General features: G+C 45.8%; 1 protein-coding gene across 3 annotated transcripts in view; it reads left to right on the top strand.

Annotated features, from left to right (window-relative positions):
• The window catches only part of LOC119970465 (calcium/calmodulin-dependent protein kinase type IV-like), a 173,351-nt gene extending 146,456 nt beyond the window's left edge, over nucleotides 1-26,895 (top strand). Inside the window, exons 9-12 of one of the 3 annotated variants that reach the window (XM_038805118.1) lie at nucleotides 85-211; nucleotides 9,818-9,970; nucleotides 25,046-25,140; nucleotides 25,217-25,433. In XM_038805118.1, the coding sequence (XP_038661046.1) occupies nucleotides 85-211; nucleotides 9,818-9,970; nucleotides 25,046-25,140; nucleotides 25,217-25,226 (385 nt within the window). In that variant the 3' untranslated portion in view covers nucleotides 25,227-25,433. Of the gene's footprint in view, nucleotides 1-84; nucleotides 212-9,817; nucleotides 9,971-23,929; nucleotides 24,038-25,045; nucleotides 25,141-25,216 lie in introns of those variants that run through there. The other 2 variants (XM_038805117.1, XM_038805119.1) reach the window with 2 other exon arrangements.
• The last annotated feature ends 296 nt before the right edge of the window (nucleotides 26,896-27,191 follow it).

Here is a 27,191-nt window from a genome sequence, read left to right as displayed (position 1 = left end):
TCAAAGTATCGTGCTCCCTTTATTTGTGTAAGTTAGCAACATGCAGAACAACTGTAATCTGAAACTTTCTTGCGCTTTTGTCAGGCTCTGTGGCTTTGAACCATTCTACGACGAGAGGGGTGATCAATACATGTATAAGAAGATTCTGAACTGTGACTATGATTTTGTCTCCCCCTGGTGGGATGAGGTCTCACTTAATGCAAAAGACTTGGTAAGTGGGACAACAGAATGTAATTATGGCTTTGTTCTGTTTAGCTGTAGATTGTAGCTTGTGGGTCCCTACATCACAACTATAAAAATAAATCTGGTCAACACTATTACAAATCCATGGTTATACATTAATTCTGTGCTCCATTGTTTCAAAAAATGGAAGAAACAGCTGAATAATTTCATGCATTAATGTAACAAAAGTTACAAGTGATTATTGGATTCTTCAGACAGTCTATGCTATGAATCTAAGGCATCAGCTAAGTGTGCCTAATGAATTTGACAGGTTTGATTTAATTCAAGAACCATTACTGATTAGGAGAGAGGAATAAAGCAGTACCAACACACACAGATTTAGATTGTACTATACATCAGCTTCTAAATTTTTATAAATACAGATTTGAATGCATCCTTAAATATTATTTATTTTTTTCCAGGGTAAAAATCCCCTTTTAAAGTACTTTTCTTTCTTCGGGTCTCCACACACCATGTATCATCTCTGTCGAGCAGGAAGACAGGTGAACTTCCTGATCCCAAGCTCAAAAGCCACCTGTGTGCAAGCAGTAAGGATATGCAGACATGCCAAGATCTTCAGTCTGTTCCTACAGTCTGTAACACAGTTGAGACCAGTAACTAACTGTGAAGTTGGATCTAGGCATGATACAAACACAAACATGCGTTCAAGTTTCTCTTTTTAGCATACTAAGCTTTTCTAGTGGATAACACCCTGTTTACATGGTCATGATACTTCTCAGAGAGATTATATTCAAATTCTTTCAGGCATATATGAACCATATCTTAGGAGTCATTCGGAGGAGGAAAGAACCTTTTGTGAACCAATATTTATTGAATTCTATCACTAAGTGCAATTTTAACTTGGTACAAGGCAGCTATGGAGATTACCTTGCCACATTGACATACGTCAACCATGCCAGGACATTGTTTCTTTTGTAAAGAAAATAATTCAATCTTCTGTAGGGTTAGAGAGGATGAGGTGCTGTACAAAGAAAACTATGGAAGAAATCACTGTTTGTATACAATAGGGTTCTTTTGTTGATAAGGGGGGGCTGTTGCATAGTGGTATTGTTGCTGGATTTGTAATCCAGCGACCCAGGGTAATCCTCAGGGAATTCAGGATCAAATCCCACCTTGGCTGATGGTGAAATTTGAATTTAATAAAAATCTGGAATTAAAAGTCTAATGATGACGATGAAACCATTGTTGATAGTTGCAAAAACCCAGCTGGTTCACAAACGCCCTTCAGGGAAGGGCATCTCTAGTCCTCATCTGGTCTGTAACATGTAACTCCAGATCCACAGCAATGCGGTTGACTATTAAATGCTGGCCCAGCAGCAACGCCCACATCCCATGAACGAATAAAAAATGTATTGTGAATTTTGTATAATTGCCATGGAAATATACTTTTTGCATTCACTCATGGTCATTTAGCACCGATGGTAACAAACAGTCCTGTAATTAAACAATACTGCAACCTTCTCATCTCCTCAGTATTCAAAAATGAATCAAATTATCATGATTAATGTTTTCCTTGGCTTCTGGAGAAGTAGATTCAGGAATGTGACAGATAAATTGAATGTGACTTGCAAATCGCATCTCAGAAGTATTAAATCTTTTGGTCAGTGGTTCATCAAATGGCAGGAAGTAATACAGCATCACCAACAACAATATTAATGTCATCAATTCATCACATTTCTACCTCTCTTCAACCATACTCTTCACCCCCACACCCTGCGATGCATGAAACACGTGACTCACAATGCCCTCCCTTTGTCCCCACAGGAGAAACTGGGCACACAATTGGTGGAAAAGGGTCCATATGGGCGGTGGGGTGCTGGACGTAGGGGCCGGGATTCTTCGAAATCCCAGTCAAGTGTTGCCGGCGTCAAAACCGGCACAAGTGACGCTGGCGTCAACGGGCCTCCAGGCCCAGCCATTCTTCCCTTCCTCGGGGGCTAGCACGTCGCCGGAGTGCTGTGCACTGCTCCGGCACTGAAAGCCGGCCCTACATGGCTGGCGCGGGTCCTCGCATGCGTACCAAGGACGGCACGGATCCGCGGATGCGCGCCATGGTCGTCTCCATGCCGGCCCCCAGGAAACATGGCTGAGCCCTACAGGGACCTGGCGCGGAGGAACATAGCCCCCCCCCCCCCCCCCCCCCCCAGAATAAACGCGCTCGCCGATTGGTTGCCCCTGATCGCGGGCCTGGCCACCGTGGAGGCCCCCCACCCTCCCCGGAGCCGCCTTCCCCCACCCCCCCACCAGGACGACCCCCACATCCAGAACGCTGAGGTCCCACCGGGTAGAACCACACGCGAACGTCGCCAGTGGGACTCAGCCCGTCGAGCGCGGAGAATCGTCATGGGGGCCACTTTCAACCGGCGCTGTGGTGACCGGGCCAGTGTGATTGCCGCCAATTCTTGGAGAATCCCGTCCCAGAGTCCTCAACCCCCACGGGAAACAGGGTCTGGGGGTGACCGAGGACAGAATGGTCACCCAGATCGAAGTTGGCCGCGCCGCAGAGGTGAAGATCCACCGGCTACCACTCAGATAACCTGCCACGCGTAAGTTGTTCATGTCAGACATAATGATCCTTCCTTCTCACTGACCACATGTTCATTCTCCCGCATAATCTCCATCCAATGGTGCCAGCCCATCAGGGCTGGTCCCCCTTACATCTGCCTTCCAAGTAAACACCTCGGAGGAGAGCTCCAAGGATGCCAACATTGAGGCACCACAGCTGTCAGCCCCACCTTTCATCAGCGCAGAGACACCTCAGTGGGTGACATCAGTGGACAGGCTTCTGCGGCACATTCTGATGAGCACCACACAGGTGATGCACAAGAGATGGAGGCAGGAACGTCTGGGGGGGGGGGGGGTGGGAAGGGGGGGGGACAGCAGTCGGAGGTCTCCTGCATCCCTGGCCTATCTGGGCCCCAGACAGATACCGAGCCTCTGGACCAGGTTATCCCAGAGTTGATGCAGATATTAGGGTGCGGCTGTGTGATTCAGGAGGGGATGTCTGCAACACTCCAGCAGATCCATAGCAGATTGGCGTAGTCCAAAGGCTACTGGTGCAGGAGATAGTGCTGGTAATGCGTGGCACCGAGACCAACAGTTAGGGTGGCGACCACAGTGGAAGACCTACGGCATGACGTCAGCAGCTTGAGTGGTTGTGGTCCAAGGCATTGTTCAGTCGGAGACAGCCATGGCAGAGGGACTCAAAAGCATGTCCTAGTTGCTGAGGCACCTGTCGCAAGTGGACATTGCTGAGGCACTCCAGAGCATGTCCTAGTCCCAGGTTAGAATTGCTGAGGCGTTGTGGAGCACGTCCCAGTCTTGGGTGGGCATTGCCGAGGGTCTCCAGAAGACATCCCAGGTCACTGAGGAATGTGTCCCAGACACAGGTGGACATTGCTGAGGCATTCCAGTGTGTGTCCCAGTCACAGAGGGGCAATGCTGAAGGCCTCAACAGTATGGTGCTGACAATGGCGAGCCGCCAGAGCTAACAGAGACAGATGATGCAGAGGTCACAGGAGCTCACTCCAGCTGCCCCTCTGTCCCAAGGTTGTCCCCAGGGCCCCGTCCTCCGGGAGAAGAAAGCACCGGAGGTCAACCTTCAGCCTTGCTTCGAGGAGTTGGTGGTCACCAACAATCCCGAGACCCCCCGACAATGATGCGTCTTGAGGTCAGCGGGTGGAAGACCCAGGCAAGGCCACCTGGGTCTACCGGTCCCAGGGCCCAGAGGACACCCGGGACACAGGGACATCAAAAACCACAGGTGCAGTAAGCAGCGGACTGTCTCCACCTTCAAAGCGCATCCTGGGGTCACACCTAGACGTAGTGGCAGAGCACAGAGGCTAAGCAGTTTGAGGGCACTGTGGGGGGGGGGGGGGGGGGGGGGGGGCGGCTACACCAACAGTAACCAGGGACAGTTAGGGCTGCGATTGTAGACCATTAAAACACTACAGCCAAGAGGTGTAGACTTGATGGGCCAAATGGCCTCCTTCTGCACTGTATTTCTCTATGATTCCATGGGACTTGTGAAGCCTTTATCACGTTATTCCGCACTACATGCTGCACTGCACCCGCCACCCCGCTGGTGCAGGCCGGACAAGGAGTGGTGTAAGGAAGAAAGAGCTGCAATAACAGGAGCGTCTTCGTGGTGAGCCAGAGGTAAAGATGGTGGAGGATAAGGGGGGCTGCACTGCCCACCTAATGGTCGTTCGGCAGCAGAGGGAAGAGGCCCTGGAAGACCTGAGATCTGGGATCAAGCAAATGGAGCAGATGGTGAAGTCTCAGAGCCAGGCGGTCCAGAAAGTGGAGGAGGCAATGGGGGAGTACAAGGAGCAGTTGGCCTTGTTGGGATGGGAGTGATGCGTAAGAGCCAAAAGAGGCTGAGGGAGAAGGTGGTGGATTTGGACATTCGCTCCAGAAGATAAAACCTCAGGACTGTCGGGATGCCGAAAGGCATTGAAAAAGCCGAGGCCGCGGTGTATATGGTAAGGATGCTAGAGAAATTGATGGGGAAGGGGACCTTTGATCAGCCCCTGGAGGTCGACCAAGAGCATAGGGTGCTGAGGAGGAGGCCACATGCAGGTGAGCCACCGAGGGCAATGGTGGTGCGGTTGGACCACTTTCTGTACAAGGAGAAGAATCTTCGATGGGCGAGGCAGACCAGGAAATGTACCTGGGAAGAACTAGCTGCGGGTGTACCAGGACCTAGGTGCGAAGCTGGCAAAGAAGAGGGCTGGGTTTAACCGGATTAAGGCTGCCCCTTTTAAAAAGGGATTGAAGTTTGGGGTATTGTAACTGGCCCCCTGTGGGTGACTTTCCAGAAGCAAGAGCTTTATTTTGACACGCAGAGGAGGCGATGGACTTTATGAGAGACAATGGACTGGGAGGAGTGTGAGGACATTGAACTTTGGAGGAGTTTTGTGTATTCTTTAAAGTGATTGGTGGTGGGTTTTCAGGGGCAGGTTTTCACAGGGGAGCCATGATGGTGAGTGTGCCCTACATTAACACTGCAGTGAAGTTAATGTGAAAATCCCCTAGTCACCACACTACAGTGCCTGTTTGGGTACACCTTGTCAAAGTCATTCTGGAAATCTAAATAAATCACGTTCTCCTTTGTCTAACTTCCTTGTTACCTCATCAAAGAATTCTAACAGATTTGTCAGACATGAACTCCCTTTGACGAAGCCGTGCTGACTCAGTCCTATTTTAATTATGCACTTCCGAGCACTCTGCACTCTCACCTTTAGTAATGGACTCTAAAATCTTTCCAATGACTGTTCAAGCACATCATCCTATAATTTCTCGTCTTCTGCCTCTCTTCTTAAAAAGGGGTGTTACATTAGCTATTTTCCAGCCCACTGCCTCCTGTGATTTCTGAAAGATCCCCTCCAATGCCTCCACAATCTCCTCAGCTATCTCCTTTAGAATCTGGAGTGTATTCCATCTGGTCCAGGTGATTTACCCACCTTCAGACCTTTCAGTTTCCCCAGAACCTTCTTAGTGATGGCCACTACACTCACCTCTGACCCTGATTCGTCTGACGTTCTGGTATCCCACTGGTGTCGTCCACCGTGAAGACTGATGCAAAGTAAATATTCAGTTCTTTTGCCATTTCTTTTTTCCTATTACTACTTCTCCAGCCTAATTTTCCAGTGGCCCAATGTCTATTCTTGCCTCTCTCTTACCGTTTATATATTGAAGAAGTTGATTGCTATCTTCTTTTCTATTACTTGCTAGCTTGCACTCACATTTCAACTTCTCCCCCCTTTTTGCTTTTTTAGTTGTCCTTTGCTCACTTTTAAAGGCTTCCCAATCCTCTGACCAATTCTCACTAATCCTCACCACTTTGTATGCTTTTTCTTTTGCTTTTATGCTGTCCTTGACTTCCCTCGTCAGCCATGGATGCCTTGTCCTCCCCTTAGCATGTTTCCTCCTCCTTGGGATGTATTTCTATTGTGCCTCCCGAATAACCCCCAAAAACTCCTGCCATTGCTGTTTCACTGTCTTCCCTGCTAGGCTCCTTTTCAATCAACTCTGTCAGCTCCTCCCTCATGTCTTTGTAGTTACCCTTATTTAATTGTAATACCGTTACATCTGATTGCAGCTTCTCCCTCTCGAACTGCAGGGTTAATTCTGTCATATTGTGGTCACTGCTCCCTCAGGGTTCCTTCACCTTACGTTTCCTAATCAATTCTGCCTCATTACATCCAGACATCCAGAATCGCCTGTTCCTTAGTGGGATCTGCCATAAGTTGCTCCAAAAAAAAACATCTCTTAGACAAATTCCTTTTCTTGGGATCCACTACCAACCTATTTTCCCAGTCCACCTGCATATTGAAGTCTCCCATTATTGTAATATTAACTATTGTAATATTGCCTTTCATACATGCCTGTTCAGTTCTTACATCAACTGGGATCGTAACACATCCATGGTGCCATTCTGATAAATATTGATTGGACCCCTCACTAAGGCTTTGGTGTCATTGGTGTGGTGTGCCATTTCTTCAGTGTGGTGCTCAGAATTGAACACAATACTCCAGTTGATGCTGTGTTTTAACAGCTCTTCTGAGATTGATTGGGAGACAGGCGAGCGCTTCTATGGTGGGGGTGACAGAAGAGGAGCCGAGCATTATCCCACTGCACCAACGTGAATCTTAATGGCTGTGAATTGGTCAATCAAATAAGGACCACCTCCTGCTGCTGCCAGTATTTTATCAGCATAGGGAGGGGATGTTGTCTTGTGCAGACACCATCAGGTAAATCGTTGTTGCCTTCCAGTAAGCTCCCAAAGGTGGGCCCTCTTTTATGGCAACTCAAAGTGGATATTTCATAGAATTTACAGTGCAAAAGGAGGCCATTCAGCCCATCGAGTCTGCACCAGCTCTTGGAAAGTGCACCCTACCCAAGGTCAACAACTCCACCCTATCCCCATAACCCAGTAACCCCACCCAACACTAAGGGCAATTTTGGATACTAAGGGCAAATTATCATGGCCAATCCACCTAACCTGCACATCTTTGGACTGTGGGAGGAAACCGGAGCACCCGGAGGAAACCCACGCACACACGGGGAGGATGTGCAGACTCAGCACAGACAGTGACCCAAGCCGGAATCGAACCTGGGACCCTGGAGCTGTGAAGCGATTGTGCTATCCACAATGCTACCGTGCTGCCCTATAGTTGCTCTTCAGAAGAGTCATACAGACTCAAAACGTTAAAGCTATTTCTTTCTCATACAGGTACGGCCAGATCTACTGAGCTTTTCTAGACTTTTCTGGGGTTTTTTCAGATTTCCAATATTATCAGTATTTTGTTTTTATGGATATAGTTGGTGACCTGCGTGTTGCAACTGTGGGCTTCAGATTGCAAGATCTTAGTGTTGTCCCCAGTAGATCCCTGGAAGTAGGCAGATACAAACACATTTGGGGCTATGGTTAACTTGACAGCCACAGGCAATGTGTTGCCACCTGCTTCTCTTGGGAAGATGTCTGCTTCCAAAAGGCTACAGGAGTGATCAACTACTTACTGCCAGAGCCTGAGCCTTCTGAGGGACTGTTGTTCAGAGCAATTGATGAAGCGGATCCTTGGTCTATAGATTCTGACCCAAGGATATCGTTGCCTCGCACACGTGCAGCTCTCTGTCCATCTGCTCTGTCCCATGCAACTGCATGTGGCCGAATTGCAGGAAGATACTGCCGCTGGATTTGTTTTCCCTTTTGCTGTGGTTGCTGCTATAGCTCCTTTCCAGCAGCACAAGCAGCTGCAGAATATGTAGCCCCTAGGTTGCAGGGAAATATCAAAGGCAAGAAGTTGATATTGCCTTCAGTGGAATCCACGTCACTTGATTGTAACTGGACAAATTTGCTATCTACAAAGAAATGAGTGAATTTAGGCTGAACAAGTTGCTTCTGCCAGAAGTAGCCTTTTCCTGTAGCTAACCACAGGCTTGCCAATTTCAACTTCTATACAGCTGCTACCACATTAGTTTTACCAAACAATAAATTCCTGCTATACACTCGCTTTCTCCAACCTGCCCATCTGCAGAATCTGTCGCTGGCTGGAAAAATCAAATCCAGAGTTTAAAAAAATCTTCATTGGCAATGCAAACAAGGGGGACAGGGGGCAACCCTGCCTGGTCCCTCGGTAAAGCCGGAAGTACTCAGACCTCCTCCCATTCGTGGCCACACAAGCCATCGGGGCCTCATACAGTAGCCTCACCCATCTAATAAACCCTTCACCAAATCCAAACCTCCCCAACACCTACCATAAGTACCCCCACTCCATTCTATCGAAGGCCTTCTCCACATCCAGCGCCACCACTATCTCAGCCTCCCCCTCAATCACCGGCATCATGATGACATTCAACAACCTCCGCACATTCGTGTTCAGCTGCCTTCCCTTAGCAAAACCTGTCTGGTCCTCGTGTACAACCCCTGGCACACAGTCCTCTATCCTGGTGGCCAGGATCTCTGACCTAGCATCAGTTTCAGGAGATTTGACTCCCCGCATTCACCAAAACCTACCTCCAATTAATTGGGAAAATTAACCCCATTAACAGAAAGTAACTCAACTTCTGACTACCCATAGCCTGCCTGCCATCTACAAGACACAAGCCAGGAATGTGATGAAATCCTTCCCACCTACCAGGATGGATGCAGCTCCAAAAATACTCAGGAGTTCAACACCATTCAAGACAAAGCAGCCCGCTTGATTGGCACCCCATCCAACACCTTAAACATTCACTCTCTCCACCAATGGCGCACAGTAGCAGCAGTGTGTACCATTTACATGATGCACTGCAACAAATTAGCAAGGCTCATTCAACAGTGCCTTCCAAACGTGTTACCTCTGCCACCTAGAAGGACAAGGGAAGGAGATGTGTGGGAACATTACCACCCAGCTCTACTTCATGTAACTCACCAAACCGATTTGGAACTATACCAGCATTTCTTCACTGTTGCTGGAACAAAATCCTGGAACTCACTCCTTAACAGCATTGTGGGTATACCTGCACTATGTAGACTTCAGTGTTCAAGGTGGCAGCTCATCACCACCTTCTCAATAGCAGTTAGAGATGGGCAATAAGTGCTAGCCTTCCTACGACTCTTGAAAACATCTTTTTTTAAATCCTCCCTTCGACTTTCTTTCATCCTACAACCTTTCTTCAATCTGTTAAAATATAGCACCTAATCACAGCTTTCTGATTTACCTCACCTTCTCTAATACTATTTGTAAATTGGTGTCTTTACAATAGGGTTAACCTTTCAACTAGGCTACTTAAAGAAAAAAATATAATGAAGGAATCCAGATCTATTTGAAGATTGTCTGAAAATAATTAACTACATGAAGGTGCACTTTAATATTAAGTTACCTACGTTGTGAATCACTAATTTACTGTTTGGCCATTACCTCCATCCATTAACATATTTGTCTCCAACTCTATTAAATAACTTACTTTGTTGGAATACTTCAAATGAAGTTTGTTTTTTGCAGTGCTAGTGACATGTTGCAGCTATCAATTGCACTACTTGAATGATTATTGATTAAATTCTTTGTTCGGCATGATTTCTTTTCAGGTTAAAAAGTTGATTCTTTTGGATCCAAAGCAGCGTCTAACTACCTATCAGGCCCTACAACACCCCTGGGTAATAGGCGAAGCTGCAAATTTTATACATATGGACAATGCACACAAGAAACTTCAGGAATTCAATGCCCGTCGCAAACTTAAAGTAAGAATCAATAAATCATATAAGATAATATTTAGAAGCGTTTGAGTTCATATACTGCTATTATTCTGTTACTTTGTTATGCTTTTAATGGGTGATTACTTCAAATAACATGATTCTTCATGCATTTTAACATGCTGATATTATTACTCATTACTCATAGATGCTTGTCCAGGGTTAAGTTTCAAAAGCTGCAGAAAATTTTAAGTGCTAAAATTTGGGTTTAGTCAATAAACATTGGTTTATTTTTACAGTCATTCTTCAGTGACCAAGAATACATCGTAAGATAAGTTTAGAAAATTCTTCACAAGTTTCCTAGTGAGCGAGGAGGAGCAAAAGTGAACCCCTGGGCTCATCAAGAAAGCCTGTGTTGTCTGCACTCCTGGCTTCCCTGTGATCGGGGTTTCCCAAATTTTTAACAGTTGGCCAATTGCTTTCCACTGACCCTTTTTCACCCTTTTTCATCAGGAAGTCATAAAGTGCCATATAAATGGGGTTCATTCATTAAAATTATTTGGACTAGTCTGCTGCCACTCACAAGCAGCAATGGTGTTTGCTGAGCAGCATTGCTCCCCAGGAGTTAAAATAACATGGAACATGGAAGTCCATGAATTAGATTACCTTCTGCACACAGATTATGCAGTGCAAAACTCATTCTCATCCTGCTATCTGCTGTCTGTTTAATCAACAACAGCAGCGATGGTCAGTGAAGGAAAAAATTTGAGGGTTCTACAATTATGCAAATTGTACAATGCAGCAATACAATTATAGCCCTTGGAGGAATCTTTTCAAGTTATGGGGAGACAGAGTTCATAGAAACATAAAAAGTAGGAGCAGGAGGAGGCCATTTGGGCCTTCAAGCCTGCTCTGCCATTCATTATGATCAAGGTTGATCATCCAACACAATAGCCTAATCCCCCTTCCCCCATATCCTTTGATCCCCTTCGCCTCAAGTACTATATCTAACTGCTTCTTGAAAAAATCTGTTTTGACATCAACTACTTTTGTCTATACTGTATCCTCAGACTGTGGGCCCTGATTCTGGACACACTCACTATCAGGAACATCCCTCTTACATCTACCCTGTCTACTCCTGTTAGAATTTTATAGGTATCTATGAAATTTCCCCTCAGTCTTCTAAACTCCAGCGAGTACAATTCAAACTGATTCAATCTTTCTTCATACGTTCATCCAGGAAGCAGTCTGGTAAACCTTAGCTGCACTCCCTCTAGAGGAAGAACACCCTTCCTCGTACAAGGAGACCAAAACTGCACTCAATATTCCAGGTGTGGCCACACCAAGGCCCTGTATAATTACAGCAAGACATTCCTGCTCCTGTACTCAAAACCTCTGGCAATGAAGGCCAACATACCATTCGCCTTCTTTACCGCCAGTTGCACCTGCATGCTTACCTTCAGTGACTGGTGTAAAAGGACACCCAAGACTTGTTGCACATTCCCCTTTCCTAATATATGGCCATTTAGATAATAGTCTGCCTTTCCGTTTTTTTCTACCGCAGTAGATAACCGTGGGCGCGATTCTCCACTCCCCACGTCGGGTAAGAGAATCGCGGGAGGGCCTGGCGACTCATTTCACGTCCCCTGGCGCCCCCCGTGATTCTCCCACCCCCCGCTCGGAAGAATCGGAGCTCGCCATTTTTCACGGAGACAGGCGATTCTTCGACCCGGATGGGCCGAACGGCCTGCCGTTCGCGATCATTTCACGATGGCGGCAACCACACCTGGTCACTGCCGTCGTGAACATGGGCGCCAAAGGCCCGTTTGAAGCTTGTGGGAGGGCGGAGAGGGGAGTGAGCACCACGGCCGTGCTCGGGAGGGGACTGGCCCGTGATCGGTGCCGACCGATCGTCGGGCCGGCGTCTCAAAGCGATGCACTCTTTCCCCTCTGCTGCCCCGCAAGATCAAGCCGCCACATCTTGCGGGGCAGCGAAGGGGAAGACAGCCACCGCGCATGTGCGGGTTTGAGCCGTCAGCCGTCATGACGTCAGACGCGCATGTGCGGGTTGGAGCTGGCCAACCAGCGCATGCGCGGCTGACGTCACATAGGCGCCGCCGTCATGTCATTCTCGGCGCGCCGCCTTGACGCAAGCGTCAAGGCCCGGCCGCCGAGAATAACGGAGCGCTGCTCCTAGCCCCCCGGGTGGGGGTGAATAAGGTGAGAAGAGCGGCCTCCGAGGCCGTTGTGAAACTCGGCCGAGTTCACGACGGCCTTCCCGATTTTTCCCGGGAGCGGAGAATTCCGCCCCTTGCGTTTATCCAAATTATACTGCATCTGTCATTCATTTGCCCACTCACTCAGCTTGTCCAAACCGCACTGAAGGGTCTCTGCATACTCCCCACAGCTTACCCTTCCACCCAACTTTGTGTCATCTACAAATCTGAAGATATTCCATTTTGTTCCCTCATCTAAATCATTAATATAATGAAAGCTGGGGTCCCAGCACTGATCCCTGCGGTACCTCACTAGTCACTGCCTCCCATTTGGAAGAAGACCCGTTTATTTCTACTCTTTGTTTCCTGTCTGCCAACCAGTTTTCTAAGCATCTCAACACACTACCCCTAACCCCATGTTCTTTAATTTTACAAGCTAATCTCTTATGTGGACTTTGTCGAAAGCCTTCTGAAAGTCCAAAAAATCCATACGCACTGGTTCCCTCTTATCAACTCTACTAATTAGATCCTTGAAGAATTCCAGTAGATTTGTCAAAGATGATTTCCCCTTCATAAATCCATGCTAACTCTGTCTGATCCTGCCACTGTTTTCTAAGTGCTCTGCTATAAAAATTTTCATAATGGATTCGGGCTTACTGGTCTATAATTCCCTTTTTTCTCTCTACCCTCTTCTAAATAGTGGGGTTACATTAGCAACCCTCCAATCTGTAGAAACTGTTCTAGAGTCTATAGAATCTTGGAAGGTGACCACCAACACATCCACTATTTGTAGAGCCATTTCCTTCAGTACTCTGGGGTGTAAATTATCAGGCGCTGGAGATTTATCAGCCTTCAATCCCATCAATTTCCCGAACACCCTTTCTCTACTAATATTGATCTCCTTCAGTTACTCCCTCTCATTAAATCTTGTGTTCCCTAACATTTCTGGTATCTTATTTGTGAAGACAGAACCAAAATATGTATTTCGTTGCTCAGCCATTTTTTTGACTCCATTATAAATTCCTCTCTTTCTGACTGTAAGGGACCCACATTTGTCTTCACAATATTTTTCCCTTCACATACCGATGTAAACCTTTACAGTTAATTTGTATGTTTCCTGCAAGCTTACTCTTGTGCTCTATTTTTTCCTTCTTAATCAATTCCTTGGTCTTCCTTTACTGAATTCAGCACTGCTCCCCATCCTCAGACCTGTTATTTTTCTTGACCAATTTGTATGCTTCTTCCTTGGATCTAATACTATCTCTAATTTCCCTTGTAAGCCATGGCCACCTTTTGCGTGTTACTTTTGTTCCAGATAAGAATAAACAATTGTTGCAATTTCCCCATGTGCTCCTTGAATGTTTGCCATTGCCTATCCACAGTCATCCCTTTAAGTAACATTCCCCAATCATCATAGCCAACTTGTGCCTCATATCATCATAGTTTCCTTTATTAAGATTCAGGACTCTAGTCTCAGAATCAACTACATCATTCTCCACCTTGATGAAAAAATTCTATTATATTATGGTCGCTCATCCCCAAGGGGTCTCACACATCTAGATTGCAAATAATTCCATTCTCATTACACAGTGCCCAGTCTAGGATGGCCTGTTCTCTCGTTGGTTCCTCAACATATTGGCCTAGAAAACCGTCCCGTATACACTCCAGGAATTCCTCCTCCATGATATTGTGACTAATTTGATTTGCCCAATCTATATTCAGATTAAAATCACCCATAATTACAGATTTCCTGTTTAATGCCATTCCCAACATCACCACTGTAGTTTGTGAGTCTATGTACAATGCCCACCAATGTTATTTTGCTCCTTGGTGTTTCTCACCTCGGCCCATACAGATCCCACATTGTCGGAGCTATTACCCTTCCTCACTATTACGTTTGGGTGCAGCAAGACAACTGAAAACATTGCCATCAAGGTGAAGTTGTGGTGTTGATAACGATGGGAAAACTGGACAGTTTGAGCTAATATATGTAGGACTAGAGGAAATAGACAGAACATAGACAGGCATAATTATTACTTGCCACTTTTCATCCCAAGCATAATGGTATCTTGTTCTTATCTCTAAATTTCTGCTCTTGTGTTCATGCTATTCTATACCACTGATGGCTGGGCCTTCAGTTGCCTAGGCCCTAAGCATTTGAACACCCTCCCTACATGACTCCATCTCTTTCCCTTACTTTTCTCCTTAAGACACGCTATAATTAGTTTATTTCAACTTTTAGAACCCAATGAACGGAAGTCCAGATGAAAAACGTTTCATAGAATCATAAATGGCACAGGACAGAACAAAGCAATTTAACTATTGTAACTATTCTGGTATTTGGTAGAACTATCCAATTATCCCTGCTCGCCTGCACTTCCCTCATAATCATGCAATTCTTTTCCCTTCAAGTATTCATCCAATTGTCTTCTAAAGTTAATTTAAAATCTGCATGGACAGTGCATTTCAGATCATAATAACTTTCTGTGTAAAAGAAAGTTTTCTCATGTTTCCTCTGATTCTTTTGCCAAATGTCATAAATCTACCTCCTCTGGTTTTCCAACACTCTTGGCGTTGCAAACAGTTTATTTTTATTTACACTATCATGAATTTGAACATCCCTCAGATTTCCTCATAAGCTGAAGATCATTGAGCCTAGCACAATATTCTGATGGAACAATAACTCAGTTTCTCTGTACATAGATACCACACGTGTTGAGTATTTCTAGCACTTCTATTTCATTCCTCATCACCTTCCCTGTTCTAAGGAGAATAATTGAACTGCTCCAGATTGTCCACGTAACTGAAGCCCCTCGAACTTGGTTCCATTCGAGCAAATCTTGTCCACACCCCTTCATGGCATTTTGGATGGTAGTATTTTTCTTCTCATCAGTTGCAGGCTCTCTGGTGGTTAATCAGGCCTATCTGTGACTGGCAGGTTCTCCCACAATAGGTGCAAGTGCAGTCACGGCTGGGAGATATTGGGTAAGACCATTAGTTGTAACAACAGAAGTAGGCCATTTGGCCCATTGAGTCTGCTCCACCATTCAATGAAATAGGTTGATCTGATATAATCCTCAACTCCACTTGCTCGCATATCCCCATAACCCTTCATTTGCTTACTGATTAAAAATCTGTCTATCTCAGCCTCTACAGCTCTCTGTGGTAAAAGAAATTCAACAGATTTACTGCCATTACTGAAGAAATTCCTCCTGATCTGTGTGTTAAATCCCAAGATCCTCTCCTTCCTCTGATAATTGTGGAAGTGGATTATCACCGCCTGCGGTGGCTCATTCGGTCTAGGCTTTTGCCTGAGCTCCTGATGTGCTCTGTACATTTCCGAGGAGTGAACACTTGATCCCCACCCATCAGCCAAGCAAACATTTCGTAGAAATACTGGATCCACCTTGGGCCCTCCACTCCTTCTGGCAGACCCACCGCCGTGCCCTATTCTCGAGGTCCTCCACTTTTAAGTCTCAGGCCTTTATTGCTCTCCGCCACCATCAGCAACTCTGCCTCCACTGGGGCAAACCAATCCCTGTGCCTTGACAAGGCCTCCTCTACCCCTTTTCGCGTCTCGCCTTGTGCCTTCATCACGTTCGAAGTTCACATTAACTGTCCACGAATCGGGCCCAAAACCTCTTTAATAATGGCTTTAAAAAATTCCTTAATTTCCTGGCCCTGCCATTTGAACTGCCTGTCCATTTGTTTGCCGAACATTTCAGGCTGCTGCGCCATTACCACTGCCAACGTGTGTAATGTAATGGGCGCGACGGCCTTCTTCCGTCCTTCACCTTCCTTTGACGGGCACCCTCCTGAGCATTTTAAATTCGAGCTTCTTTGTGGACGATTTCGACATACCCCTGTCTGGAGAGAGTTCACCTACTCAACCCACTGAGTTTTGGGCACCAAAGACCCCAGAAAAAACGGTTAAAAGGGATCAATTGGGACTTCCAGTTGTGGCGATGATCGAGTGAGCCGCACATTCGGCAGGCTCTCACTCCGGCGGAGCTTTAGGGGCTGATTCCCCGCGATGGGAAATAAGTAGAGTGATGGCTGGGGAGGGGTGCAGAGTGGAGGACCCGGCAGGATTGAATAAGGTATTCCGGGACTTCTATAGCAAGCTGTACACTTCGGAGCCCCCGGAAGAACCGGAGGAGGTGAAAAGGTTTCTGGACAGGTTAACATTTTCAGCAGTAGGTGGGGGGCAAGTGGATGGGCTGGGGGCCCCGATTAGAATGGAGGAGGTATTGGGGGGCCTAAAGGCCATGCAGTCGGGGAAAGCCCCGGGGCGGATGGATACCCAGTAGAGTTTTATAAGAAGTTCTCTGAGTTAGTGGGTCCGGTCTTGGCGAGGGTTTTTAATGAGGCAAGCGACAGAGGGACCCTGCCGCCGACAATGTCGCAAGCCACTATATCACTGATATTGAAGCGGGGTAAGGACCCGGAAGCGTGCGAGTCATACAGGCCAATCTCCCTGATTAATGTTGACATCAAGCTACTGGCAAAGGTACTGGCGATTAGAATTGAGGACTGCGTACCGGAGGTGATTGGGGATGACCAAACTGGGTTCGTGAAAGGCAGGCAGCTGTCGGCCAACTTGAGAAGATTACTCAATGTGATAATGATGCCCCTGACGGGCAAGGAGGTGGAGGTAGTGGTGGCGATGGATGCCAAGAAGGCCTTCGGGTGGAGTGGGGCTATCTATGGGAGGTGCTCGGACGGTTTGGGGTTCGGGGAGGGACTGGTGAATTGGATCAAGCTATTATATCAGGCCCCAAAGGCCAGCGTCAGGACAAACAGAGAAGTGTCAGAGTATTTTAGACTATACCACGGGACCAGACAGGGCTGTCCGCTCTCCCTGCTGCTGTTTGAGCTGGCCATAGAGCCGCTGGCGATTGCACTGAGAGCCGCAAAGGGATGGAAGGGGATGTTTAGGGGCGGGGTGGAACACAGGGTCTCTCTTTATGCGGACGACCTGCTCCTGTACGTGTCAGACCTATTGGCCGGGATGGGAAGTATACTGGGAATATTGAGGAAGTTCGGCCAGTTCTCAGGGTACAAATTAAATATGGCCAAGAGTGAAATGTTTGTGGTGCAGGCAAGGGGCCAGGAGAACAGATTGAGAGGGCTACCGTTTAGGCTGGTTGAGGAAATCTTTCGGTACTTTGGGATCCACGTGGCGCGAGACTGGGGCAGGCTGCACAAGTTAAATTTGGCCAGGGTGGTGGAACAAATGAAGGGAGAGTTTCGGAGATGGGACGCACTCCCGCTGTCGCTGGCAGGGAGGGTGCAGACTGTAAAGATGACGATCCTCCCTAGATTCCTGTTTATTTTTCAGTGCCTTCCCGATCTTTATCCTGCAGTCCTTCTTCAAAAGGGTTAACAAGATGATCATGAGCTTCGTCTGGGCGGGAAAATCCCCGCGGGTGAAGAAGGCGATGCTTGAGAGGAGCCGCAGCGAGGGAGGGCTGGCTTTGCCGAGTCTGATTAATTATTACTGGGCGGCCAACATCGCTATGATAAGGAAGTGGATGGGTACGGGGTCTATCTGGGAGCGGGTGGAGGCGGCTTCGTGCAGGGACTCCAGCTTGGCAGCCCTGGTCACGGCTCCTCTACCGCTGCCGCCGGCCAGGTACTCCACCAGCCCGGTAGTGGTGGCGACCCTGCGGATATGGGGCCAGTGGAGGGGTCATGTAGGGGAAGTGGGGGCGTCTGTCTGGGCGCCAATCTGCGACAACCATCGGTTTGCCCCCGGGAGTATGGATGGGGGTTTTGAGCATGCCGGCGGGCGGGGATGGGGAGGGTGGGCGATATGTTTCTGGAAGGGAGCTTTGCGAGTTTGAGGAGCTTGGAGGAGAAATTTGGTCTGGTAAGGGGAAACGATTTCAGGTACCTACAGTTGCGGCACTTTGTCCGTAGACAGTCCCATCCTTCCCACGCCTCCCACCAATGGGGATCCAAGACAGAATAGTCTCTAGGGGGAAGGAGGGGAGGGTAGAGTCTCTGATATGTATAAGATGCTCATGAAGGGGGAAGGGTCCCAAACGGAAGAACGAAAACTCAAATGGGAGGAGGAGCTAGGCGGGGAAATGGAGGACGGGCTGTGGGCAGAAGCCCTGAGAAGGGTGAATTCGACCGCAACATGTGCCAGGCTTGGCCTGATTCAATTTAAGGTCGTTCACCGGGCCCACATGATGGTGGCCCGGATGAGCAAATTCTTTGGGGTAGAGGACAAATACGCTAGGTGCGCAGGAGGACCAGCGAACCACGTACACATGTTTTGGACATGCCCTAAGCTGAGGGGGTACTGGGAGGGATTTGCAGGGATCATATCCCGGGTACTAAAAACAAGGGTCCGGGGGTGGCAATTTTTGGGGTTTCGGAAGACCTGGGAATCCAGGGTGAGAAAGAGGCCGATGTTTTGGCCTTTGCTTCCCTGATAGCCCGGTGACGAATATTATTGGCGTGGAGGGACTCAAAGCCCCCGAAGACTGAGTTGTGGCTTTCGGACATGTCGAGTTTCCTGGGGATGGAAAAAATTAAGTTCGCCTTGAGGGGATCTGTACAGGGGTTTGCCCAAAGGCGGCAAACATTCATTGACTTCTTTGCGGGAGAGTGAGCGTCAGCAGGGGGTGGGGTGGGGGGGGGAGGTTAGAGTAGGAGGGATAAATTGGCGGGTAGTGCCGATGGGAGAGGGGCGGGCGTGTGCAGTATGTTACGATTGAAGTATTGAATATACGTCGATGCTTGCACATTTTTTGCCTTTTTTGCTTTCTTTTTGTTGATGTATGTACGTAATTGTTTACAATGCCGAAAAGCTACCTCAATAAAATTGTTTGTTTAAAAAAAAAAGGGATCAATTGCCAAGTCCCTGCCAGGAGCTTGAAACGTTCGGCAAACAAATGGACAGGCAGTTCAAATGGCAAGGCCAGGAAATTAAGGAGTCTTTTAGTGTGCCTTGCCTTTACATGACATCACTCGTAATCCACGCCGATCCTTTTTATCATGACTCTCCTTTCGTTCTTTTTAATAATGTTTCTATTATGTGGTCTTACTTTTGTACTTCCCAATTTCTTTTTCTTTCCTCTGTGTCACTTCAATTATGTTTTGTTTCCCTTGGCTTTTAATTCATCTCTTGTTTTTTTTTCTAACTATACAAAATTACAATTTCATAGTTTTATTCTTTATCTGTTTATTTTTTTTGAAACACAATATTCTTCCTCCTTACTCTGTCCCAAGATTACACTGAAGGTCTGTGTGAGATTTCCATCAGTGAGCAGTTTCTTAATGCGACTTGTCCAGCAGTGATAACTACTTAGTGAAAATTTCAATTGAGCTCCACTGCAGGGAGCATGAACAGCCAAGTCGAAAATGGGGTTAAGCTTGAGGCCTTTTGGAGATGCGGGATGTTTAGAAAATGTCAAATTCAATGTAACGGGAGCAAATGTACAATCCAAATGTATAACACGAGCACAAGCAGTATATGTGATGGCCCTCAGGTGGATAGAAAGGAGCTGTTAGGATTTCAGAACTGAAGAACAGCAGAATACCAGGATTTCTGTGTATAGTTCTCGATTTTAGTTTTCACATCAATTTTTACTTGTTGTTGACCTTTTTGTATTGAAACTTCAGTTATCATCTGAAAACTCGAAAATATGAAACACAATTTTAATACTACAATTCCATTTAACTGAATTGTTATGAGAATAAATTTGAAAACTGATCTGGTAAACTGCTGGAAATAGCTTTTCCTGTTCTTATATCAACATAAAGCAATCATTTTTATTTCAACCTGAGCTCAAGAAATAATTACAAATTTTTTTTGTGTATTGTTTCCCTCAATTGAATTTTAAGTTCTAATGTTAGTATTTTTTAAAACCAACGTCATATTATATTGAAGATTATGCAAATATTTTTAAAGTAAAACCATTTAACCAGAGAGTGCACATGAATGCTACAGGTGGAATTCTCCGCTCTGCCAGCCGCGTGTGTCTCGGCCGCATGTCATTGGCTGGTGACAGGATTCTATCTCCCCACTGCCTGTCAATGGCATTTCCCATTTTAACCACCCAAGCTGCCGCAAAATCCGCTGGCATGGGTATGCTGCCGTAGGAAAATTGAATCGCAATGACTGGAGAATTCCGGCCTGCATGTTTATTATTTGAAGCTTCTGGCTATATTGCTTTACATTGATATTTTCAAACTATAGAAATTAGTTTAATGCATTAGTTATTTAATTTGGAGTCAAATTGGTTGGTGGAGGGGGGGTGGGGGGGGGGGGGTGCACGGAAGACTTGAGCAGACGTTGCGGGTGGGCACGGGCCAGGACCCTGAGGTCGGATGCAGCACATCGCCCGGTACCCTCAACCCCAACCCCCGCACCCCGTCTCACTTCTGTCACCCCAAGAGTTTGGTGGTTCAGTGTGACAGAATGGCCAGCTCACATGCAGGGGTCCCCCAGGTGGACGGTAGAAAGTGTTACAGTGGCCAAGAGTCAGACGTTGTCAAATGCTGCGGAGCACCAGAGCTCATCGCAGAGAAAGTTGTCATCATCCTCCATCCCATGGACCAGACCTGCTGTTAATGCCAGCCCAGGGCCTGCACCCCATAGTGAGACAGATAGGAATCAAGCAGCGCGATGTAGGGAGGGTGGTATTGGGAAGGAAAGAGGTTGGGATGTTCATGCCGTTAGCCTGGCCCACTAGTCGGTGAAATTGCAGATGGCTAGAGCGTCCTGTGCATGGCGCTGTCCTCGCACACACTTTTTGAGGCCTCCTGTGTCTGCCTGGGCTCCACGACCTGCCCGTCCTGGCCCACCTCCGCATCCTCCTCGTCGGACGACGTCTGGTGTTCATCCCCCTCTTCCAGCCCGTCATCCCTCTGGTGCGTGATGTGTGGAAGATGCAGCAGGCTACCACAATGTGGGAGACTCTCCTAGAGCTATACTGGAGGGCCCCGCCAGAGTGTTCCAGCACCTGAACGGCATCTTCAGGATGCTGATGCACCACACGATCACGCCCCTAGACGCTGCATGGGCTTTGTTGTAGCGGGTGTCCATGGCGGTTTGTGGTTTCTGGATAGGTGTCATCAGCCACGACCGTAACGGATAACCCATGTTGCCCAAGAGCCAACCCCTCAGCCAGGGGTGTGCCTCAAAGGTGTCAGGAACAATCGAGCCAGGATGAAGGCGTCGTGCACACTGCCCGGGTGTTTTGCGCAGATGTGCATGATGTGCAGCTCATGATCACATACCAGCTGTACGTTCATCGAGTGGAACCCCTTTCGCCTTCTGAAGATCAGCCCGTTATGGGCCAGTGCTCGTATGGGGACATGCATCCCATTGATTAGAGCACAGCCTCAGACTTAGCTTTAAAAATGAGATGAGGAGGAATGAGGTGGTGAATCTGTGGAACTCTTTGCTGCAGAAGGCTGTGGAGGCCAAATCACTGAGTGTCTTTAAGACAGAGATAGATAGGTTCTTGATTAATTCGGGGATCAGGGGTTATGGGGAGAAGGCAGAAGAATGGGGATGAGAAACATATTAGCCATGATTGAATGACGGAGCAGACTCGATTTTTTACAGCAATTATGGCATTGGTGAGGCCACACTTGGAGTATTGTGTGCAGTTTTGGTGTCCTTATCTGGGGAAGGATGTTTTTGCTATGGAAGAGTGCAGCGAAGCTTTATCAGGCTGGTCCCTGGGATGGCGGGACTGTCATATGAGGAGAGACTAATTTGGTTAGGATTTTATTCATTGGACTTTAGACGATTGAGAGAGGAGCTCATAGAAACGTATAAAATCCTACCATGATTAGACAGGGTAGATTCAGAAATAAAATATTCCCTATGTTGGGGGTGTCCAGACCTAGGGGTCATAGCTCGATGATAAGGGCTTTTAGGGCAGAGGTAAGTATTATATTACGCTTTCTGATAGTAATGTATTGCTTTGCGCAATATCAGTTACTCAATTGTTTCTTAACAAGAATGATTCTTAACTCGATATTAAATAACATTTGTAGTCTTCCACTTAGAGCAAATGCTTTATTGAGCAGCGTTGATGAATTAACTGAGTTTGTTCTCTCTCCAATGCTTAAACTAGATGTTACACGAACAAGATTAACTAAGAAGTAGTTATGATTATTTACACCTGTGCTGAGCTGTCTGGCTGTGTCTGGCCACTAGCTACTGTTCCTGTGAAGAGAGTGATCCTGGCTTCAGTGCCTCAGTGCATCCCCCAGAGCTTGGGCAGCTAGGATGAAGGCCACCATTCCTGGTTGAAGTCCATTGTTTGCAGGGACTGAAATGTATCATATTGGCATGGTGCATGCCCCTGTGCCCAACCAGGTCCAACGGGCTACACGGTGACCCCCGACCTACACTGCAGCACTTGCCCCCACATGTCTCTTCCTCCCCCACATCCACCCCTGGCCATTCTCCCAGCACTCTCCCCTCCGTACTGCACCCATGGTGTCGTCGGTGCCTGGCACCGCGGGTACCTATGGCCCCAGAACCCAGGGATACCGGTGATTGGCCCTATTCATGTCCGGCAGATATGCCGCACGGTTCCCCTGCTCAGCCGGAGTGTTCGACAGCATGCCCGGTCCGACAGATCCCTAATAACAGACGCCACCGGTACACATGAGCCTTGATGTGGCATCTCCTTCCCACCTCCTCCTTTGCCGTTTGATCAGCTGGCTCTCCATCCTCACTGGCTGGCTCCTGTTCCTTTGGAGCACGGAATTCCGTTGGGCGCCCAAATCCTGCAACGATTTTTGGCTCATGAGCGATTCTCCACCTAATCGCGTTTTGCGATTCCAAAGTCGTTGGACGGAGAATCCCACCCGATATTAGGAGAGATATAAGTGGAATTTAGGATGGATCTCAAATCTGTTATGTTTCTTCTCCATTTACACTTAATCCAAAATTCCAATTGATGATAGGAAGAGGTGAACAGATTTTCCTCCTGTTTTCCTTTGATCATGACATCAGAGGTGTTGAATGCCTCCAAGAGGCGGGAGCTGCCTGCTTGAAGCTAGGGAGGTTTAAGCTATATTGGAGGCTGTTGATGCCTTGCTGATCAGAGCAGGGAGCTCTTGGAAAGACCATTGAAATGAAAATGAAATGAAATGAAAATGGCTTATTGTCACGAGTAGGCTTCAATGAAGTTACTGTGAAAAGCCCCTAGTCGCCACATTCCGGCGCCTGTCCGGGGAGGCTGGTACGGGAATCGAACCGTGCTACTGGCCTGCTTGGTCTGCTTTAAAAGCCAGCGATTTAGCTTTGTGAGCTAAACCAGCCCCCTGATGTGGAAGGAGGCAGACTGTGGCCTTGCACAACGAGGTTCACACCAGCGCTCATGCTGGCCTAGTTGGCCCTACAGATTTGTTTCAAAGACAGCTCCACAGAAATTTAAAAATAAAATACTGCGCTGCTGGACATCTGAAATGAAAAAAGAAATGCTGGAAAAACCCAACAGGCCTGGCAGCATCTAAGGAATGAAACAAGTGTTTTTATTTATTTATTAAAGATTTCCAATCAAGAGGCAATTTAGCCTGGCCAATCCACCTGCTCTGCACATAATTTGGGGTTGTGGGGGTGAAACCCACGCAGACACAGGGAGAATGCGCAAACTCCACACGGACAGTGATCCAGGGCCAGTATCGAACTCGCGTCCTTGGCACCATGAGGCAGCAGTGTCATTCACTGCGCCACCGTGCAGCCCAGAAACAGAGTTTAATGTCCGAGCCATACGGACTCCAGATGTTAACTCTGTTTCTCTCCCCACAGATGGTGCCCGACCTTCTGAGCATCTCCAGGCTTTTATTTCAGATTTCCAGCACAGCATTTTATTTTTGCCTTTAAAAAGTTGACTACTGGTTTGCTTAAGAACATAAAGTAAGTTCTTATTTTCTTTGGCTTTTGATGTTGACCTGTTGAAATGCTTGCCATGACTATCAAAATGATCCCGTTCCTGCATTCTTGGATATCAGCATCCTGTCAAACTAGTGTCTGGGAGTCTCGCTCTGTCACACTACCACTAGCATGATGGGGTCTCAGAATTCTGGGCCCTGAGAATTGAAAGAGATTTGAATTAGTTGTAGATACACATCATAATCAAAATTCTGCTAAGGTGCAAACAGTAATGCTGCAGACCTTCAGATCACTGCAGCAGTGCTAGATATTCTGCACTCAAAACAGCAAGCCTGTTAACTGGCTTCGATGTTGATTAAATTCTGAGATCCATGGTTGAGTAAATCACATTGGAGATTTGTAAAAGTCTTAAAATATCATATGACTACCTCATAGGCTCATATGAAAATCCTGTCTCAATTATGTTTTTTTGTTTTAAATTGATTATTGCATATGTTAAAATAGTGAGTGGAATCCGATGTGACCATGTTAAATATTTGTGCGTTGGCATTGCTCACAGTAATGTCCCACATTTATTGCTACTGAGCTATGTGTTTGAGATATTTCAATAAAAATAATTTGATTGCAAGTTATACAAAGATTTAAGTGAGTTTCAGCTGCCACGACCTGGAATTTTCTCCCCAAACCCCTTTCTACTTTTTAATGCTTCTTAAAATCTACCTCTTTGAACTAAACTGCTCATTCATCCTAAATTCTCCTCAGGTGTCAATCATCTTGGGATATTTAATTATATTAAAAGCGCGATATAAATATTACTATTGTTAGAAATCTACATTTTATTCAACTATACAAGTTGTTGGGGCCGAATCCCTTTCACTCATCAGACAACAAGTGTTAACAAATAAAAACAGAAAATGCTGGAAAGACTCAGCAAGTCTGTCGACATCTCTGGAGGGAGAAACAATTAATGTTTCAGGTTGTGATCTTTTATTTAGTTCTGAGTATTTCCAGAATTTTCTGTTTTCATTTCAGACTTCCAGAATTTGCAGTATTTTGCTTTGGAAAAAAAAATATATTAACAGTCTGAGTACCCTGATTTTTCACATTGTGTCATCAACAACATTCAGGTAATTTTCATATCAGCTTGTGTTACATATTCAATCTTACAGTATCTCAAAAGAATTAATATTTTTCACTCAACAGGCTGTTGTAAAAGCTGTAGTAGCATCCAGTCGCCTTGGAAGTGCAAATAGCCACACCAGCATTGATCCCACCGACTCACCTTTCCAACAGAATGAAGCAATGGGAAATGAAAACAATCAAAATCTGGGTGATACACCTCGAATCGCTGATAATGTCAGCGCTAGCGATGGTAGTGCTGACGATACCGGTGGTCGTACTAGCAATGCTAATATCAGCATTAGTGAAACCAGCAGTATTGTCAGCACTGGCGAAACTCAAGTCAGCCCTAATGAAGCTCTTTTTAGTGAGGGCCGTGGTGGTCTACGCAGCAGTTTATCAGATGTACAGGAAAGGTCGCCAGAGATGTTCGAAGATGAGATAGCTGCTGCAAATATAAAAAAGAAAGTTGATGACTCGGATGGTGAACAGAAATCGTGATATGTATGTAGTCCTTAACAGAAATGTTATCATATATACAGGAAGAGAAAATTGCAGAATCACATTATAAGTAATCTTGATGAGTACATCTAAAATATATCTATTTCACTGCGCCAGTAATTTAAACGCTATGCTGTGTGAGAGGCCGATGATGTGGCTTAGCTTTTGGGTTGGTTCAATAATTACTATTAATTGATATGCAAGCTGGTAATTATGAAAACTCCGCTGTTTTTTGCATGTAACTGCTTCAGTAAAATACGTAACAGGAGCCTGAAGGCATGGATAGTGAAAAATGTTATTTAAAATATGCACTTTATTTGCATAAGCTTTCAGCAACATTTCAGTCCATTGTTAGTTTGGAGGATTTCAACTCGATTTGTCTCTTTTATGTTTTACATACACAATTGTATTGAAGTAAATCATTACAATGTTCTTCAAACTAATTTCTTCTGTGGTGAATTCTATACTTATTTTTATTACAAGTAAGAATTAAAAGGACACACATTTTCTTTATGGTTTTACATCACAGCTTTTGTCATTCATAGACATTTAAAGAGGGCATTTTGGGGCATCATCCTTGTCCTGAATCATTTCCTGGAAACAACACAAAAGGTGGAAAGGAATTAAAACAATGAAATTTAGTGAATTTGGAGTCACTTAGTTTTGTTGCTATCAGAAGTATTAATATCGTCACAGTGGCTTTCTAGTTATAACTGAGCAAATAAAATTAAACTACTGAATGCTGTGTAAAGCATTTCCTATAGAGTATGAAACAAACACGAGCGATATGTGAAATGCATTTTTATATTTATTTCAAAACAACAGGCATATTTATTTAGCAGGCTTTTACCTCAGTAGAAATTGTTGATAATCTTTGTTTTCAGATTTATGTTTTCAGATTGTGTATGTTGATATTTTGAATTCTTTCACCTTTGTGAAACCATTAATGTTGATAAAGTTTTATGTGCAACATATTGATTGTTTCAAGCTGGAAATATGCTGTGAATGTCCTTCTGAATATGACATTTTGAGTGTCTTTTTCAATATTTGTAATGGAACTATTGATTGCATGCTGTACAGAACAACATTATAGAACATTTTTAACAAATACTAGCATGCTGACCAAGCATTAATAATAATAAATATAGTTAAGGTAATCAAAAAGTTTTTTGCTACCCAATTCCAACCACAGAATATATTTGTATTCATACTGGAGTGTTACATTCAAGCACTATATTGATGATTAAATGTACTGACCCATATTATTCCAACATTTATTTTATTACACCACAGTTTGGGAAAACTGTCTATTCAAGCCGTTGTGACATCACATTTTAACTAAAGTTTTGTAATAAAATAAACTTGTAAAAACATTTAATTTTAGGAGATTAGCATGCAAGTAATTCCAGAATTAAATGGGATCAGAAACTTTTCAATATTACTGAAATGTAATATTTTGTAAACTGAACACCATGGTAGACGATGGAACCATGGATTAAAGGTGCAATACAGGATACATTAGTGGGAAGGAGGTGAAATTTTCTGGTCCCGCAGATGG

The sequence above is a fragment of the Scyliorhinus canicula genome, chromosome 8, assembly GCF_902713615.1.
Source record: "Scyliorhinus canicula chromosome 8, sScyCan1.1, whole genome shotgun sequence".
Lineage (NCBI taxonomy): Eukaryota > Metazoa > Chordata > Chondrichthyes > Carcharhiniformes > Scyliorhinidae > Scyliorhinus > Scyliorhinus canicula.
Note: the sequence above shows the minus strand (reverse complement) of the source record. Positions and strands in the feature narration are given on the sequence as shown.